Source organism: Ornithorhynchus anatinus, chromosome 18 (assembly GCF_004115215.2).
Source record: "Ornithorhynchus anatinus isolate Pmale09 chromosome 18, mOrnAna1.pri.v4, whole genome shotgun sequence".
NCBI lineage: Eukaryota > Metazoa > Chordata > Mammalia > Monotremata > Ornithorhynchidae > Ornithorhynchus > Ornithorhynchus anatinus.
The window spans coordinates 11,895,131-11,914,989 of NC_041745.1; the positions used below are offsets into that span (position 1 = coordinate 11,895,131).

Sequence of the window (19,859 nt, forward strand, 5' to 3'; positions counted from 1 at the left end):
GTCCTCATTCACCTTATCCGATTTGTCCCTAACTGTAATCCCCAAAGGGAATCATCTATTTGCGTCCATATAAGATTCTAAATCTGTTGCACCGATTCATACAATTTTAGAATTGGAGTTCCGTTTTTATAATTCGACCTCACCCCTTTTTGGCTAGGTCACTACAGATCTTCCGATGGTCGGGGGCGCTCCAACCATTATTCTAGAGCCCGGAGAAATTATTCCTTACACTCTGCATATATATCCGTGGAAGAGAGGAATAACTAAAGGTGAGTCGAGAATATGCGTATTGATCCATTCAGTAGTATTTATTGAGCACTTACTATGTGCAGAGCACTGTACTAAGCACTTGGAATGAACAAGTCGGCAACAGATAGAGACGGTCCCAGCCGTTGGACGGGCTTACGGTCTCATCGGGGGAGACGGACAATCGAGAACCATGGCGATGAATAGAGTCGAGGGGAAGAACATCTCGTAAAAACAGTGGCAACTAAATAGAATCAAGGCAATGTACATTTCATTAGCAAGTGTATGTGTACATATCTGAAATCTTATGTACATATCTGTAACTTATATTAATGTCTGTCCGCCCCTCTAGACTGTAAAGGGAATGTGTCAGTTTATTGTGATATTTACTCTCTCAAGCACTTAGTACAGTGCTTTGCCAATGGTAAGCGCTCAATAAATATGATCGAATGGATGGCTACAACCTGGGATTTAATTGAATTCATTCCCTACTGGAGTAAGTTGGTTTTCCAGAAGGCCTTGACGAGAGGAAGAGTTCTGGTCTGGTGGATGTGAAGTGGAAGGGAGGTCTGTGCAGGAGGAAGGATAAGCAGCATGGCAGTTGAGGGATAGGCATATCCATAATTTATTTTAATGTCTGTCCCCGCCTCTAGACTATAAGCTCTTTGTGGGCAGGGAACGCGTCTACCAACTCTGTTATGCTGTACTCTCCCAGGTGCTTAGTACAGTGCTCTGCGCACAGAAAGCGCTCAATAAGTACCACTGATTGACTGGTACCTTTTGATTCTAAGAGCAAGGGAGTCTGTCATCCATGTTCGTTTTTGTCCATCGACGGTATTTACTGGGCACTGACCGTGGGCAAAGCGTTTGGGAGAGTACATTATAACTGAGTTGGTAGATGCGTTTTTCACCCTAAGTGAGTAGAGGCTCGGCATCAAAAGAACTAATACTTAAAGTCCGATTAAAAGTGTAAAACGATACACTTTTCCCCAAGGTATATAATAATAATAATAATAATGTTGGTATTTGTTTAAAGCTTACTATGTGCAGAGCACTGTTCTAAGCGCTGGGGGACATACATGGTAATCACGTTGTCCCATGTGAGGCTCAAAGTCTTCATCCCCATTTTGCAGATGAGGGAACTGAGGCCCAGAGAAGTGAAGTGACTCGCCCACAGTCACACAGCTGACCAGTGGCAGAGCCGGGATTCAAACCCATGACCTCTGACTCCCAAGCCCGGGCTCTTTCCACTGAGCCACGCTTCTTCTCATATTTACTGTGCATGGCCAACTTAGAAATGACAAATTCAGTGCAGACCTTGATTTCTAGTATAGGTGATGATAAACTTTCAGCCTGTTGTGCAGAGCGCCACTGTCTCTTGCGTAGTCTTTTTCCATTTTTTTTTTTTTTTTGGGAAAATCCACTATCGTACACAAACCTGCCCCGACAAATTCCATTTCTTGGGCTTTTCAGCGTGCTATTTTACCGTTATTGTGTTAAAAGGGAGCAGATCCAAAAGCTGAGGCTCTCAACTTCCTGTAAAAGATCCCCTTGGCGGCATTCTAAGATCAGACTAATATTACATTCTCCAATTGACTTCCATCATCCATTTCCTTAATGTAAGAGACAATAAGGACGATAGATTTCAGATTTGGAAAGAGCAATTCCATCCCAGTTTTCTTAAATGATAAACCCATTCCACTTGGATTTCGTACAGTGCAATTTTCAAGTATTACTTTCTAAAATATTAAATCATTTCCGAACTGCAAAGGAAGACTTGCGTTCGTTCTCTCTGAAATGCAATTTTTCTGTGAAACCGTTTTGCTCTTTCATCTTTTGTATAAACGTAGCTATTTTCCAACTACTAGGAAGGCATATTTTACTTTCGTTATTCAAAAATTGCAGAGTAGCGTAGTGGAAAGAGCATTGGCCTGGAGGTCAGAGGACCTGGGTACTGATCCCGGCTCTGCCGTTTGTTGGCCGTTTGACGTTGGGCGAGTCACTTCACTTCTCTGGGCCTCAGTTGCCTCGCCTGAAAAATGGGGATTCAATACCTGTTCTCCCTCCTACTTAAACTGTGAGCTCCATGCGAGACAGGGACTGCGTCCAACCTAATTAACTTGTTTCGTCATCTGTAAAAGGGGGATTCGGTACTTAGACAATGAGCCCCCGTGGGACAGGGACTGTGTCCCACCTGATTTGCAAGTATCTACCCCGGCGCTTAGAACAGTGCTTGACACATAGTAAGTGCTTAAAAAATGCCATAAAAAAGATAAGAAAACCATGTCCCGTTTCTTGCCTGCTCACTCCTCTTCCTTGCCACCACTGAAATTTGGCTCTCACTTCACGATATTGTCTCCTTTCCTTCTCTTTCCAAGAGTTAATAATAGTAATGTTTGGATTTAAGTGTTTATTCTATGCCAACCACGGTACTAAGGGCTGGGGTGAATGCTCAGTTGGGGGAGATGGTGGATAGAGTAGGGGCTTGGGAGTCAGAAGGTTGTGAACTCTAATCCCGGCTCCGCCGCTTGTCCGCTGTTTGATCTTGGGCAAGTCACCTAACTTCTCTGTGCCTCAGTTCCCTCATCTGTAAAAATGGGGATTGAGACTAGGTGCCGTACGTGGGACGGGGACTGCGTCCAACCCGATATGCCTGTATCCATCGCAGCGCTTAGTACGGTGCCTGGCACACAGTAAGCACTTAACACATGCCACAATTATTATCATATGAGATAATCAGGTCGGGCACTGGTGCTGAGGAGAGAGGGCATTCTAGGCCAGACCCTTCCTTCCCCCTCCCCTCCCTAGCCATTCTCTTCTTCCCTCCTCCCCATTGCTTTGCCAGATGAGATGGTAAGATGGCGTCGAGGGAAAAGCAATCTCTAGCAAAAGAGTGACTTATTTTACTGACGACCTTTCCTTTAAGCTTTAAAAACGCATCCGTTTCGCTTTGGAAGCAGAACAGAGGACAGCTCTGTGGAGTTTTGTAAAGGAAAGCCCCATTTTACCCCACTGGAACAACTCCATATTTATTACTCCTAACCTGTAGGGCTCCCTAAACATTCTTTAGACAAATTCACACTGAAGATTCGTGTTAAGGTCATTCGTTATACTATGTCTCAAAAAGCAGTTACGCTCATTACAAACATGTCTAGTGTATTTAAGGCCCCCTCAAAGCGTTCGAAAAATCTTCAGATTGGGGTCGATGCATTTCACTCCAAAACAGCCTTTTCTCGGTTTCAGTTGTATTCAGCTTGAGTATTGGAATTCTGTGAGCCCTTTAAAGGATTTATTTTTCCTCAGAAGGAAACTATAAGGTGCAGCGCTCCCACTTAAATGTGTATTGTATTTTGTTGTAAAGGAAATAATTTGATTTTGGGAGCTCTAAAAGGTGTTGCTCTAAAACAAAACGAGAGGTTCAGCATTGTCTTTTTCAACATCGATAGAATTGCAAATCAGATATATTGTCTCCGAAGGAGAATGTTCCCTGGAAACAAAATAAATCCGAACCAGCGTACAGACGTGCGTTATCTAATATAAAGGGATCATCATCGTACAAGGACTAGGATGTAAACGTTGCCGAAACATTCCAACCAAGGCACCTTTCTCAATAATTCAGTCATAAACAAAAGCTTCGGTGTTGAAAGATAATTATATCCATAGCTCTCTTCACCCATTTCCTTAAGATGAAGAGGTTCTTCAGTCGCTCCGCTTGGTTCAGAATATTTTCACCTGACATATTCATGTAGGGCTCTTGAGAAGTAGATTGGATTGTTTTGTAAATCAGCCCATAATCTTTTCCCTACCAGACATAAACGTAATGGGAGAAAAGAGATGGAAGTCTAATTAAATCTCCTGAAAAAGACTGCGTGTTCTATCGGTTGAAGGAGTGAGCTTAAATTGAAAAAATGAAATAGGGCCGGGTACTTCCACATCGCAGTAATGTGCATTTCAGATCCATTCCGGCTCTTTTTTGAAAATTAACGACTGTGTGTTTCCATTGGATTGGAAATATGGCTTGTTAGTCTGTGAGGGTTACTGTGTTTATCCGTTGTCTTCTTTCCGATGATGAAGCTACTAATAGTAAATTTACCTTTTGGAAGTACTGGCCGAAACCCAAAATTGGATGTTTGAGCCATATTCCTGTCGCATGATCTATTACTCTGTATTAGAAAATGCAAGTGTTGGAGCGACGATATCAATTGCATTTATTGAGCGCTTACTCTGTGAGTGGGTAAAGCACTGTACTAAACGCTTTGGAGAATACAGTTTGACAGAGTCGGTAGGCACAATCCCTGCCTTCAGAGAGCTTATATTGGTCAACGGTTCTCGTCACCACCACTTGAGAGAAGATCGGCCCTTCTTAACTTAAAAACGCTCAGTTGTTAAGTTCTTCGAACCCTTTCCGATCACTTTCTGGGTATCCTCTGAACAGCAGAATGCTGCTGTGCCCTGATTTATTTCTTCTGCAGTTCTTGTGGAGCCGGTCAGCTCTACCGGGCAAATCGTCGGGGGGGGGGGGGTCCCGTGCTGTGGGGACATCATCTCTGGGTGCCCCCTTCGGTATCGTACACACACTCTGCCCTTAGCTCCTTCGCATACTGGGGCGGGAGCGGCGGGGTTTGAGATGCTCAGTAATTAACCGTGAATGTCCACGGTGCTTTCACGCTTTCTTGATTTGTGCTTGCTCGGTGTCCCAAGAGTGTCCGGATGAGTCAGTATTCATCAAAACCGAGATAGACTTGATGGAAGAACTAATATTTAGTCTAATACACGAATGCGGGCTCTTTACGTGGTTCTTTTTTTTATGTTATTTGTTAAGCTCTTGCTTTGTGCGAGGAACTCTGCTGAGCGCAGGAGTAGGCCCGTTGTGGCAGGGATTGTCTCCGTTTCTAAGCGCTTAGTACTGTGTGCTCTGCTCACAGTAAGCGCTCAATAAATTCGATTGGATGAATGAATGAATACAGCTAATTAGGTTGAACGCAGTCCGTGTGCCACAGTGGACTCACGGTCTTCTACAGATGAGGTAATTGAGGCACGGAGAAGTGAAGTGACTTGTCCAAGGTCACACCGTAGACAAGTGGCAAAGGCGGGAGTAGAACCCAGGTGCTTCCGACTCCCAGGCCCGTGCTCTATCCACCAGGCCACAGTGCTTCCTACAGGATAAAATTAGGCATTCAGCTAAGTGTACAGTTTGCAGAGTTTTGGGTTTTCATGGCATCTGTCAAGCACTTACTACGTGTCAGGCACCGTACAGGAAGGAGGACAGCCGATACGGAAGACAGAAGGCCGCGAAGCCAATGGTAACGGGTTTCTGGGAGGTGGGGAGGGAGGAGAGACTGTTGAAAAATGGAGAAATGTGTTTGGAGTGACATTGCCAGAAGATGAGTTGTGCAGAAGCATGGAATAACGAACTAAAGTCGGGAGAGCTGGGAGAAAGGGTGGTCAGTGAGAAGGCAGATGATGCAACCTACCCCTGAAGGTCACTTCAGAGAGAACTGTTAAAAGGGGTCCTTTGGTTCAGCTAATAGCCTTCCTAACGGGGAAACCTTCCTCCGTATCTAAAGGAGCAACGCGGCTTAGCGGATGGAGCACGGGCCCGGAGGTCAGAAGGATTTGGGTTTTAATTCCGGCTCCATCACTTGTCTGCAAGTTCGCTCGTTCATTCATTCATTCAATAGTATTTACTGAGCGCTTACTACGTGCAGAGCACTGTACTACGCGCTTGGAACGTACAAATCGGTAACAGATAGAGACGGCCCCTGCCCTTTGGCGGGCTTACGGTCTAATCGGGCAGGTTACTTAACTTCTCTGTGCCTCAACGACCTTATCTGTAAAATGGGGATTAAGTCTGTGAGCCCTCTGTAGGACAGCGACTCTGTCCAACCTGATTAACTTGTATCTACCCCGCCGCTTAGTAGGGTGACTTGCCCATAGTAAGCGTATAACAAGTACCATAAAAAAGGAGATGACAGGGGACTAATCCTTGCCTTACTCAGTACAGTGTTCTGCGCATCCTAAGTGCTCAATTAATAGTTTGATGACGTACCCGTTCTTCTGGCCTGTAGCTGCCCAAGCCCTCAATCCTGAATCTGACCTTGCCTCTTAAACTCACGTTCTGCCCGAAGGCCGAATTTATTGGAAGCACTCCATTCCAGATGGTTGCTGTCTAAATTTGTCGGCCTGCTACATTAGTATTTTGTTTCCCAGCCATCTCTTGCCGTGTTTTCTAGTAGCACATGATGTGAGTTTGCAAGCAACACGCTGACAAACCTCCCAAAGTTAATAGTCATTGGCTAGTGGGATGAATATTCTGAACCGGTTCAGAATTTGCCCCCAAGTGACATGGGGAGCACTTGATATTGCAGAGGGTTTGAAAGAAGTCACAGTGTCAGTTAAAAATCGGTGACCGACAACTAAATATCAGGCACCAGCATAGCCAATCCACCAATCGTTAGTCCCTACTGAGTACCTGTGAGGAGATGTTATGGTATAGTCGCAGCAAACCTGATAGCCAGAGGCCAACCTGGAACCCATCAGCCAAAATGGATACAAAATGTTGTATTCTTATATTATTCTCTCCTAAGTGTTCAGTACAGTGCTCTGCGCACCGTAAGCACTCAATGAATACGACTGAATGAGTGAAAGTGATCTCACACAAGGTTGGGTGGAAGAATAAAACCAATGCTGTAGCCCAAAGAGTTTCTAAACCACCGTCATTGGGATTATTTTGTGTGTGTGTGTTTTTTTTAATGGTATTTGTTAAGCACTTACTCTGTGCCTGGCTACTTGCTTTGATGTCTGGCTCCCCCCTTCTAGACTGTGAGCTTGTTGTGGACCGGGATTGTCTCTATTTGTTGCTGAATTGTACTTTCCAAGTGTTTAGTTCAGTGCTCTGCAGACAGTAAGCGCTCAGTAAATACAGTTGAATGAATGAATGAATGCCAGGCACTACACTAGGTGCTAGGTTAGATAGAAGCTAATCAGGGTGGACACAGTTCATGTCCCACCTGGGGTTCGCAGTCTTAATCTCCGTTTTCTAGAGGAGGGAACTGAGGCACTGAGAACTGAAATGACTTATCCGAGGTCACACAGCAGATCAGAATCCAGGTCTTCTGATTTCCAGGCCCGCACTTTTCCCACTAGGCCATGCTGCTTCTCAAGAGAACATTCACTGAAGAGGACAGAAAACCGTACTTCCATAATAGTGGATTTTAGCAGTAATCAGCTGTACATTTTAGCAATTCCAGCTCTAACGATTATTCATTCTGATCAACCTGGAGCATGTTTCCTCCTCACACCATTTCCTTATCAGTAGGCAGACAAGAATATACCCTCCTATCTTTTTCTTTTTTAAATGGTATTTGTTAAGCACTGACAATGTGCCAGGCACTCTACTAAGCACTGGGGTAGAGGCAAGCTAATCAGGTTGGACACAGTCCCTGTCCCACATGGGGCTCACAGTCTTAATCCCCGTTTTCCAGATGAGGTGAGTGAGGCCCAGTGAAGTGACGTACCCGAGGTCACGCAGCGGACGGGTAGCGGAGCCAGGATTAGAAACTTCTGACTCCCAGGCCCACGCTCCACCCGTTAGGCCACGCCGCTTTTCTGTGCTGATACGAATGCTGTTACCTAAATCCAGGCTGTGCATTTTAAAAAGATTTCACTGACTTCCAGTGGTCTTTAGAGTCATCTTTCCATTCAGATGATACTGAATTGCCGTGGGATGAATTCCCACTGGAGTAAATGAATGAATCATATTTATTGAGCGCTTACCGTGCGCAGAGCACTGTATTAAGCGCTTGGAAGAGTACAGTGTAATAATAATTATGGTATTTGTTAAACACTTACTATGTGCAGAGCACTGTTCTAAGCGCTGGGATAGATACGGGGTAATCAGATTGTCCCACGTGGGGCTCACATTTTTTAATCCCCATTTTTACAGATGAGGTAACTGAGGCACCTGTTAAGTGACCTGCCCAAGGTCACACAGCAGACAAGTGGCAGAGCCGGGATTAGAACCCACGGCCTCTGACTCCCCAGCCCGGGCTCTTTCCACTAGGCCACGCTGCTTCTCTGTAACAATGGAAGAGACACATTCCAAGAGCTAATCTGTTTACAGGGCTTGCCTCTTCTACTTATTTCACGTGAGTTGATAGAAGACCGGTCCTTTTGCTTGCATAATTTTCTTTCCCTCGTTTGTACTCCGCCGAGCAGTGTTTTTCACCCCTGTCAATTTTAATTGGATAATGGACATCTGGAATTTAGGTTTTGCCTCATATTCATTCGTTTATAGCCAAAGCCACAGTGATACATGAGCCTGGCCGTCCATCTTCTAAAACGGATGCTCCCGTGAATCTAACATCTGGTACCTGTTTGTTCTAGGTGCAGTTTCATTTGTTGTTGAAGACGGAAAACGACAGCGGTCTCCATACAGCAGCTCACCGGAGGAGACAGATGGTGAACGGGAGCCTCAGAATTTGTCAGCCGAGACGTTACAAACTGTTGATTCAGCAAACAGTGGTACGTTTATTAGTACGGCTCGTCGCGTTATCGGTCTGCGCGAAACTCGGCCGTTACTCATTTCTAGGTGAGACGCACGTTTTACGCGGCCCGTGAATGATGCGTAACTAGATCGCTGCCGCTTAGATCTCTCATTTATTTCCTTTTACTATTTAATCAGTTGTATTTATTGCGTGCTTACCGTGTGTAGAGCACTGTACTAAGCGCCTTGGAGACACAACAGAATATAACAGACACGTTCCCGGTTCACAGTGAGCTGACAGTCTGGAGTGGGAGACAGGCATTAAAATGATAGTGATGATAATCATCATGGTATTTAAGTGCTTACTGTGTGTCAAACACTGTTGTAAGCCCCGAGGAATGGCTTAGGTGGCTCTGCCATTTGCCTGCTTTGGGATCCTGGTCAAATCACTTCACTTTCATTCCTTCACGCAGTCGAATTTATTAAGCGTTTAACCGTGGGCAGAGCACTGTCCTGAGAGTTCGGGAAAGAAGAATAACCAATAAACAGTGACGCTCTCCGCCGACAACAAGCTCACAGTCTAGAGGACTTCTCCTTGCCTCCCTTTTCTCATCTGTAAAATGGGGATTCAAAACCTGTCCTCCCTCCAGCTTAAATTGTGAGCCCCACGGAGGACAAGGACTGGGTGTGATCTATCTCGTCACTGTCTTGTATCCCGAAGCCGTTGGACGGCTGGATCGCAGCCCGCCTTTCAGAAGGAGCGGTGTGCTTCCAAATCCTCCTCTGTGGGTCCGGCAGGGGGACTGTGGGGAAGAAAAGCGAGAAACTGCACGCCTCGGGAAGCTAAGGAAGTGGTTATCGACATTTCCCAGAAGACACTGAGATTCGCCGTCAGGAAAACAGTGCTTAGCGCATAGTCAGCACTTAAAAAATCCCGCTATCATTCGTATTGTCATCAGATCTTGTCCGGTTATTCTGGGCTCAAGTCCTACCCTAACCACTTGCAACTTTTTGCTGCAGATCTCTCTTTTGGGTGGTAAAAGCCATTAACGATGAGGGTTAAAGCATTAATAACCCTGAGACACATCCTTATACTTTACTATCTCCGCCTATCCGTAATGTATTTTCATGCCTGTGTCCCCCTGTAGAATGTAAACTCTTTTTGGGCAGGGATTGTGTCTACCAAGTCTACTGTCTTGTACTTCCCCTAAGGGCTTAGTGTAATGTTCCGCACACAGTAGGCGCTCAGTGAGCACGACGGAGTGATCGTTTTCCTCTCCGTCAGTGAAGTTGGTGGAATAAGTTTCCTTCATAGACTCACACGTCACTGTGGTCAGGGAATGTGTCTGTTTATCGTTATATTATACTCTCCCGAGCGCTTAATTCAGTGCTGTGCACACAGCGCTCAGTAAATATGATTGAATGAAGGAATGAACGCTAAACGAATATTTGCCAAACACCTGGATTCCAGGTTTATGGATGGAGGAATTGAGGAGAGTAGACTTATTTTCAGATCCGTTCATGCAAGGTTTCCCCAGACCCAGATATGCCGAAACTCCCAACTCTTTATTGAGAGAAGCGGCGTGGCTCAGTGGAAAGAGCCCGGGCTTGGGAGTCAGAGGTCATGAGTTGGAATCCCGGCTCTGCCACTTGTCAGCTGGGTGACTGTGGGCAGGTCACTTCTCTGGGCCTCAGTTCCCTCATCTGGAAAATGGGGATTAACCGTGAGCCTCACATGGGACGACCTGCTGCCCCCGTATCTCCCCCAGCGCTTAGAACGGTGCTCGGCACATAGTAAGCGCTTAACCGATACCGACATTATGATTATTGATTCCCTGAGGTGGTCTAAGTTCAACCGCAGTTCGAAACTGCGCATCCGTAAGTGAAGGTGGCAGAATTCTCCCAACGAAGATATCATCTAATTTCTGGCCCTGCAGATCTGGAATGTGAAGGAAATCAGAGCGAACACAGTCTTTTCTGCTGATTGGCCGGATGTTGCCAATTCCATTTGCTTGCAAGCTGTTGTTGATTCCATATACTTCCCATTTGCCGTCACTGTGGGTTTTCTGACAAACTGCACGCTTCATGCATACTTATGCTCGCTGTGGCATTCTGTCGTAATCCTCGACAGACAGAACGGAAGGGAGGCAACTAGTCGTGACTTGGAGAATGATTTCCCGAAGCTGTTAGGTGGCTGGGTCGCGGCCATTCTTTTGGAGAGAGCGGTGTGCTTTCCAACTCTCCGGGTGGGTCTGGCAGGGGGATTGCGGGGAAGGAAAGGAAGAAACTACGCGCCTCAGGAAGCGGAGGGAGTGGTTGTCGGCATTTCCCAGTGGCCACTGAGGTTCACTGAGAGGACTTCATCTAGTAATGTTGGTATTTGTTAAGCGCTTACTATGTGCCGAGCACTGTTCTAAGCGCTGGGGTGATGATGATAATGTTGGTATTTGTTAAGCGCTTCCTATGTGCCGAGCACTGTTCTAAGCGCTGGGGTAGACACAGGGGAATCAGGTTGTCCCACGTGGGGCTCACAATCTTCATCCCCAGTTTACAGATGAGGGAACTGAGGCACCGAGAAGTGAAGTGACTTGCCCCAATTCACACAGCTGACAAGTGGCCGAGCTGGGATTCGAACCCATGACCTCTGACTCCAAAGCCCGGGCTCTTTCCACTGAGCCACGCCGGGGAATCAGTTTGTCCCACGTGGGGCTCACACTCTTCACCCCCATTTTCCAGATGAGGGAACTGAGGCCCAGAGAAGTGAAGTGACTTGCCCACAGTCACCCAGCTGACAAGTGGCCGAGCCGGGATTCGAACCCATGACCTCTGACGCCAAAGCCCGGGCTCTTTCCACTGAGCCACGCTGCTTCACCGGGAAAGCTCTGTCCACCTCCGATGTGGAACCTATCCTTTATCATTGAGGGCTCAGACTCCAAAGTCTCTATCTCTGCTTTTTGGACCCTACCAGAGGAAGATTTACCCCCTCCCCCCCTTTCTTTTTGTGGCATCTGTTAAAGTAGTAGTTAATAATTGTATTCGTTAAGTGCTTAAGGGCACTGTACTGATTGCTGACTGGGGTAGATACAAGTTAGTAAGTTTGGACACAGTCCTTTCCCTGCATGGGGCTCACAGCCTCAATCCCCATTTTACAGATGAGGTATCTGAGGGACAGAGAAGTGAAGTGACTTGCCCAAGGTCACACAGCAGACAAGCGGTGGACCGGGATTTGAATCCAGGTCTTTCTGACTCCCAGGCTCTTGCTCTATCCACTACACCACACTACTTCTATGTATATATTTATAGTCACTAAAGGTACACACACTGTGAAAATTTTAGCATTGAAAGTGATGAATAAGAGGAATTTTAAACTAAAAGCTGTACTGCTTGGCACCGATGTGTTGTTTTTTCCTCGAAACGTTTATGAGATTCAAATGCCATCAACACGGAGACTAATTGTTTGATTTCCAAGATGCCCCACTAGGCACGGCCTAGCGGAAAGAGCACGGGCGTGGGAGTCCGAGGACCTGGGTTATAGTTCTGGCTCAGCCACGCGTCCGCTCTGTGAACTTGGGCAGGTCACAACTTCTCTGTGCCTCGGTTTCCTCTTCTGTAAAATGGGGTTTAAATCCTACTCCCTTTTACCTAGCCTGAGCACCATTTTGGACAAGAATCACACGCAACCGGATTATCTTGTTTCTCCTCCAGAGCTTAGTACTGTGCTTGGCAAATAGTAAACACTTAGCATATACCATCATCATCATCATCATAATTATCATCATTGCTATCATTATATGCTCAGGGCCAAGTCCCCTTGAGCACATCTATGTTTTACTCTTAAGAATTTTGTTTGGAAAAGGGAAGGAAACTCAGATTCCACAAAAAATCCTTATACCCAAAGTCTTGTACCTTAGGAGTTGATTAATCAGAGAGTGAAAAAACCTCCCATATATCTCAATCTGATTAATTAATAATCAGATTAATACTTTGGCTACAAGGATTTTTTGTGGAATTTGAGATTCCTTCACTTTTCCAGACAAAATTCTTGAGAGTAAAATATAGATGTGCTCAAAGGGAACTTGGCCCTGAGCATATATTGATTCTTTCATTCAGTCGTATTTTTTGAGCATTTAGTGTGTGCAGAGCACTGTACTGAACGACTGGGAGGGTACAGAAGAACAATAAAAGAGACATATTCTCTGCCCCCAGCGAGCTTCCCTTCAAACCAGCTGATGGGGTTCTGCACTGGGACGCTTCTGCCTTGTACTGGACTCGAATGATGAGTTCGTAAGAATGTCAGACAGGGTCAGATGGGTCAGCCAGCCAAGAAGGAGGCTCAGAGGAACAGTCTGATGGTTGCCCTCATTCATTCGATTCATTCAGTCGTATTCATTGAGCGCTTACGATGCGCGGAACACTGTACTAAGTGCTTGAGAGAGGACACTGTGACAATCAACAGACACGTTCCTCGCCCACCACCGGCTTACAGACTAGAGGGGGAGACCAACATTAATATGATTAAATAAGGGGGTTCCTTCTGATAACTTCTCTTGGACCATGAATCGTAAGCGGGGTTTATCATTGGGATTTATTGAGCCCTCACTGTTTGCAGAGTACAGAGTGCCTGGCATGTAGTAAGCACTTCACAAGGACCGTAATTACTATTAGGATGGCAGATATGTTCCCTGCTTGCAATAAGCTTAATGGTCTAGAATCAGTCCTAAACCCTCTCACGATCCTTTAACCATCTTCACCTTTCAGTCTCATGACCCATTATGGACTTCTTGCCCATTAACCACCTCATCATCATCCACTGGTCATGCTCCTTACGTGCTTACCTGGTGCTGAACACTGAGCTAAGCGTGCGAGATCCAAACTGAACACTTCAGTATCCCTTCTGGGGTTTCCTGCTTGCACGTCAGATTCCCTGTGTTTTGCCAAGAAATATTTTGTTGGATCGGCGCATTCCGCAGTCATCTATAAAAAGAACATTATCAGACAGTCCCTTAGCATTTATAGAGTTCTCTGTGAGGGTGAAGCTTTGTACTGAGAGCTTGGGAGAGCTTATCAGACAAAAGCACATATTCCCAACCCTCCAGAAACTCACATTTTAAAGGGGGAGACAGACAGAGGTTGGCTTGGGACCCTTCTGCCAAATAATTCCAAATACTTTCACACCTATCATGATTTTATCCCCGCACTGAAAAATAGGAAAGGGAACAGGAATTCTCCTTCTTTATTGACACACAGAAAGGCTGAGTTACTTGCAGAGGCTAAATCCAGATTTAGCTGCTGCGAAATACAGGTTCAAGTGTAAATACGATGATGAATACACCCTTATAAATGTTTCCATGTCCTAGAAAACATTCGTAGGATAAAGAACCATGGAAGAAGAAATCTGGGTGCCATAATCCAATTAGTATGACTTGCACTCTGATAAAGCAATTAGCAGTTTCCGTTATTTTGCTGGCTAGCTTGCGTATTTAAAGATTTATGATTCTGTTTTCTTGTTGCGGCACAGCAGTGACGGCAAAATCTTGGTATTTTGGGTTTCGGTGAGGTTTTGATATTTCATTTATGTACCCCAAAATCCACCGTGAGAATTAAGGCCTTGCAACAGAAGCCTGCTACCACTGAGTAACAAGGGGAACATTTCCGGTGGATTAAGAAATGGGAAATTATCAAAGGAATTATGTGGAAAAAGAAGCATTACGTGTCTGGGATACATTTTCCTAGCCATCTATTTTCAGAAAATTAAGTGAGATTTGTAGGAAAGGTGGACGGGTAGAATAATAGGTTTGCATACAGACTAAATTTACTTCAGCAGTTATTATAATGCTTCTATTTACATAATGTCATCCAAACATAAAGCAATCTAATTCAACCTCACTGATATGCTAATGCCGGGGGCCAGAAGATAATTTCTGGTAGATCGATAATACAGAGCAATGGCTTTATTTGTCTTTTTCTCTATGGGCTACGGATTTCATAACCTTGTCGAATAGTGGGGTGCTTAAAAAAAAAAAAGGGTGACCAGTAAAACGTTGAATCCAACTCCATCCATGAGAAGCTAGGTCAAGCCAGGTCCTGTGATCCAAGGCCGCTCGATGACGTTGGTTGGCTCGGGGTTAGGAGTATTTCCCAGGAGGCTAAATTGAACCCTATCTGCCGTGCACAAGCCATCGTTGTGTTGTCAATCATGATGGTGAAGAGAAAGTTCAATAGGACCGAGCCTTTTACGCAGCACTGCTTTACTGAGTTGGGGTTGAGGACAGAGTTTACTTTTCATTCATTCTTGAATTTACTGAGGGCTTAGTGTGTGCAAAGCACTGTACTAAGTGCTTCGCACGAACAGTGATGTGACAAGGAGCAGATTTAGGGCCTGGATAAAATTTTCAGAGCCACCCAAACCATTGAGTACTTGCTGGACCGAAGTATCCTATCCTCTTTTAAGATCTACAAACACAGCAGCCTTCATTTGCTACCCGTCTCTGGTTTGTGAAATGTGGCCACGTTTAAGCCACATTGTGGTTCTGTGATTCTGGACTTGGGCACATTAAATAGAAGTTAAAGATACGGTCTCTGCCCTCATCAAGCTTGCAGTTTAAAGAGGGAGATAGAGAGGGAGAGAGGTCAGGGCTGGAGAGGTAGATCTGGGGATCAGCGGCATAGAGGTGGAAGTTGGAGTCATGGGAGTGAATTAGTTCTCAGGGGATCGAAACTATTGAGAATGGACGGTGGGATTTCAAGACCAGAAAGCTGAGAAGTAGTGAGGCAGAGCCTTCCGGAGACAGTCGCAGGTTAGGAGTACTTGGAAATGGGGAGGAAATTTGGTCGACGGATTTGAAGGGAAAAGGAGTTTTTTCCATTGGTAAGATAGGGCTAAAGCAGTGGATCAGAGACAGGAGATTTGAGATGGAGGTACTGTTAGAAGGCTAGATTGGGAGGAGTAAAGGGTGGGAGCTAAGGTGTTAAAGGAGAACAAAGCAGTTAGGTAAGATGGAGAGAGTTGGTGGAATCAGTGCTTAACAAATATAATTAGTATTATAATCAAATAAACTGTTGAATTGGAGAGGCAATTTAATTTTAGAAATCAGTGATGCAGATTCCGATGAATTAATTGTATCTCACTTAGAGAAACCACTGTCCCATGAAGGGCCTCATTGAATTTTGACAATCTGAAACAGCGAGGCCCAGGGGATTAAGCACAGGCCCGGGAGCCAAGGACCTCGGTTCTAATCCTTGCTCCACCGGTTGTCTGCTGTGCGACTTCGGCAAGTCACTTTACTTCTCCGTGCCTCGGTTTCCTCAGTGTAAAATGGGGATTCAAAACCTGTTCTCCCTCTCACTTGACTGTGAGTCCCATGTGGGTCAGGGACTGTGGCCCGCCTGGTTAACTTGTACCTACCCCAACACTTAGAACAGCGCTGGCCACATAGTAAGTGCTTTACAAATGCTAAAAACTAAACACCTTCAAGTCACGAGGAAGAGTTTTTTTGAGACGCAGAGAGAAGTAAATAGCGTTGGAAGTTTTTGAGAGCCATGATTTATTTTGAATGGGATTTTAGAAGTTAATCCAGGCAGCAAAGTGTAGGAGAGACTGTGGTCCAGGGGCTATAGATTGCATAGTATTCTGCACAAAGTAAGCATTCACTGAGGCAGATACGGCAGTCTAGCCTGAAAAGTGCAAGGATTTGAACCAGATGAGTGACGGTTTGTGACTGGCTATAAAGGATAGGTCTGGAAATATTGTTGAGAAAATGCTGGAGAAGCAGCGTGGCCTAGAGGATCCAGAAGGAGGACTCGGGTTCTAATTCCGCCTCTGCCACTTGTCTGCGATGTGACCTTGGGTAAGGCACTTCACTTCTCTGTGCCTCAGTGACCTCATCTGTAACACGGAGATTGAGACTGTGAGCCCATGTGAGATATGGACTGTGTCCAACCTGTTCAGCTTATATCTACCCCAGCGTTTAGTACAGTGGCTGGCACGTAGTGAGCACTGAATAAATAATATAAAAAAAGAAGATTTGGCTGGATTCAAGGACAGGTAGAATGTGAAGGGTGAAAGGCAGCGAGATGTCAAAGATAACATCATCACTGCCAGCTTGAGGGACAGGAGGGTGGTGCTGTTTTTAATCCTGAAGGAAAAGCTTCAAAGAGGAGTACGTTTGGAGCGAAGTTGAGGAATTCCATTTGTCATATTTAAGATGGCAGGCAGGTGGTCACCCATGTAGAGATGGCCCGGAAGCAAGAGGAAATCTGTGATTGTAAAGCAGAGAAAGGATGACTTTTATCCAAGTGGATTGGTGATTTGTTTTCAAAAATTGCACTTGCCTATTTAAAAAAAGTTCTAACTAATTTTAGGGGGAATTTTGTTATCGTTCGTAGTGTTTTATAATCCAAATCATGCCCGTTTTGATTAAGTCAATTCATTTTTGTAAATCAGGAGGCTGTCAACTCTTTTCAACCCTTATGTTACGTCAGTGCTTTAAATGACACTCAAGCGTTCTGTAGATTTTCATGTAATCCCAAAGGTCACTATCCTAAAAGCGGAGTGGGTTTTACTTTCAGCGGGTGGGCTCGGAACATAAATCTGAAAATTCTGGTGAAAGGAAAGAAAGTGCTGCAAAGTAATCCAGTCTTGGAATTGAATTCGTTCTTTCCAGTCATCATTGAGTATTTGGAAGAAGTAATTTAAAAGATGGATATGCACACAAATCTTGTACAATCGGATGAAAATGATAGTTTTGCTTTCATGCCTTGCTAAGATGAAAGCAGGAAGCCTGTTGCTCCCGAAACAGAGCGCCCGCTGAGTTGAATAAGCTGAGTGCTATTGAGAAGGCTCTTGTGATTTTTTTTTTTCCTTAACAATCTCCCAATTTCCCTAATTCGCCATTCCAATGAGCATTCTTTTGAAACCCAATATTCGTTAATATATGTAACCCCGTGCTGCATAAATTGCCAAAACCTCAACAGTTCAAACGATGGAAGTCAGTGTCAGACTCGAAAAAATAATGGTACGCCGGGGTGCAGGGCAGAAGGATGCGGGATTCCCCTGACACTGTAATCAGGGGACCAGTCCCCAGACAAACCACTGTATCGCCCCAGCTGCGTGAGATATATTTGCTGTCTGGATGAGAGAATTCATCATCAGCTGTGGGTATTCAGGGGAAGTTTGGAGGGAAATATAGAGGGAAGAATCAGATTTCCTGGAAGAGATAGGTTTTTAGTAGATCTTGGAAGAAGGGGAAGCAGCATGGTGTAATGGGTAGCGCTTGGGCCTGGGAGTCAGAAGGTCATGAGTTTTCATCCCGACTCCGCCACTTGTTTGCTGCATGACCATGAATAAGTCACTTCATTTCTCTGAGCCTCAGTTCCCTCATCTGTAAAAAGGGGGAATGAGACCGAGCCCCATTTGGGACAGGGACTGTGTCCAGCCTGATTTGCTTGTTCCCACCCCAGTGCTTTAATACAGTGCCTGGAAAACAGTAAGGGCTTAACAAATACCATAATTGTCATCATTATTATGGGGCGAGGCAGTGGTCTGCTGGATGCAAAGTGGGAGGGAGTTCGAGGCAGGAGGAAGCACATGTGAGCTAGGCATGTACAATGCATGGCTTCATAATCATTGTAACTGGAGAGGTTTTAGTGTCATTTTGCTCCTAAAGCTAATGGCAGCTATCTTTTTATGTGTTGTTTACAAATTTACTGAAAGCTTCAATTGTTTCAGTTTATGGAGTGCCTAGAGGAAATCCAGATAATTTAGCACATCCCTTGCCTATTTTCATTTCATTATCGCATAGGGTGGAAGTAAATGGGTATGGGCCGTTTCCCACACCTGAAAAATCCAGCAATCCATTAAAAAAAAAAAATTGGGCACTGAGGCTTCCTCTGACTTCTCCTTAAGTAGCACTCGTGTGTGTGTGTGTGTGTGTATGTACATATATTATAACATATATTTATTTTAACATTATTTTAAATATTTGTATATACAAACACACTTAATACATAGGCTCAGTTTATTTTGACAGTATTGTAAATGTTTTAATGTTTGTCTCCACCATTAGAATATAAACTGTTGCAGGGCAGAGAATGTGCCGCTTCATTATTCTGGACTTCCTGGACATTATTCTGGACACTGTGAAAGTTAGAGGAAAACATTGGGGAGGGAAGATGAGAGATTCACTCTTGGACATATTAAACCTGAGGTGCCTGGGGGCACATGATAATAATAACGGTGCTTGGTAAGCACTTACTATGTGCCAAGCACTGTTCTAAGCGCTGGGATAGAAACAAGTTTCTCAAGATGGACACAGTCCCTGTCCGGCACTGGGATCACACTCTTAATCCCCATCTTTTACTGATGAGGTAACTGAGGCACAGAGAAGTGAAATGACTTGCTCAGGGTCGCACAGCTGACAAGTGGTGGAGTGGGGATTAGAATCCATGACCTTCTGACTCCCAGGCCCGGGCTCGATCCAATATGCCACGCTGCTTCCCACAGCGCCATCCTTTCCCTTTCCAGGGCATTTTGGACAATTGACTGCTTTCCTCAAGTGGTAGTCTTGGTTTTTCAGCCAGCTGGTTGAGAGCCTAGGAGCTCCTAACAAACAATTTTAAGGACGCTCGGTATTTGAATCGCGCCCTCCTGTCAGAAATTTCCAAGCGTTTCGCAAATTGCGATCGGTGAATTTTCGAAACTTCCCTTTCATTCATTCGTTCAGTTATATTTATTAAGCACTTACTGTGTGCAGGGCACTGTACTAAGTACTTGGGAATATATGATATAACAATAAACAGTAACATTCCCTGCCCACGACGAGCTCACACTGTAGGAACTGACCCTCTGAAAGAACTACAGTGGCGTTCCCAAGGTCAGTAAGCTACCCAGTCAACAAAATCTACTCTAAACTAGCAGCAGCGTAGGGGGCCCTGGGTCCTACAGAGGCCGAAGACAGCCAGTACGTTGTCTTTTTTATAACTAACCAGAAAGGAAAGCGTTTTTATTCCAGGGATTTGGCAAAGGTTACGGATTTGCAATCACACTGGGACATTTAAAAAATATACAAACAGAAAATGTGGTTCAGACAGGCTCAACTGGCTAATTACACTTAAAACAATCCTTGAATAG

The 19,859-nt window shown here is 45.0% G+C and overlaps 1 protein-coding gene across 5 annotated transcripts in view; it reads left to right on the plus strand.

Annotated features, from left to right (window-relative positions):
* CFAP47 (cilia and flagella associated protein 47) overlaps positions 1-19,859 on the plus strand; it is a 262,759-nt gene that overhangs the window by 147,766 nt on the left and 95,134 nt on the right. For all 5 annotated transcript variants that reach the window (XM_029046522.2, XM_016227348.3, XM_029046519.2 and 2 more), the window contains exons 49-50: positions 158-269; positions 8,632-8,769. In XM_029046522.2, the coding sequence (XP_028902355.1) occupies positions 158-269; positions 8,632-8,769 (250 nt within the window). The remainder of the gene's footprint in view (positions 1-157; positions 270-8,631; positions 8,770-19,859) is intronic.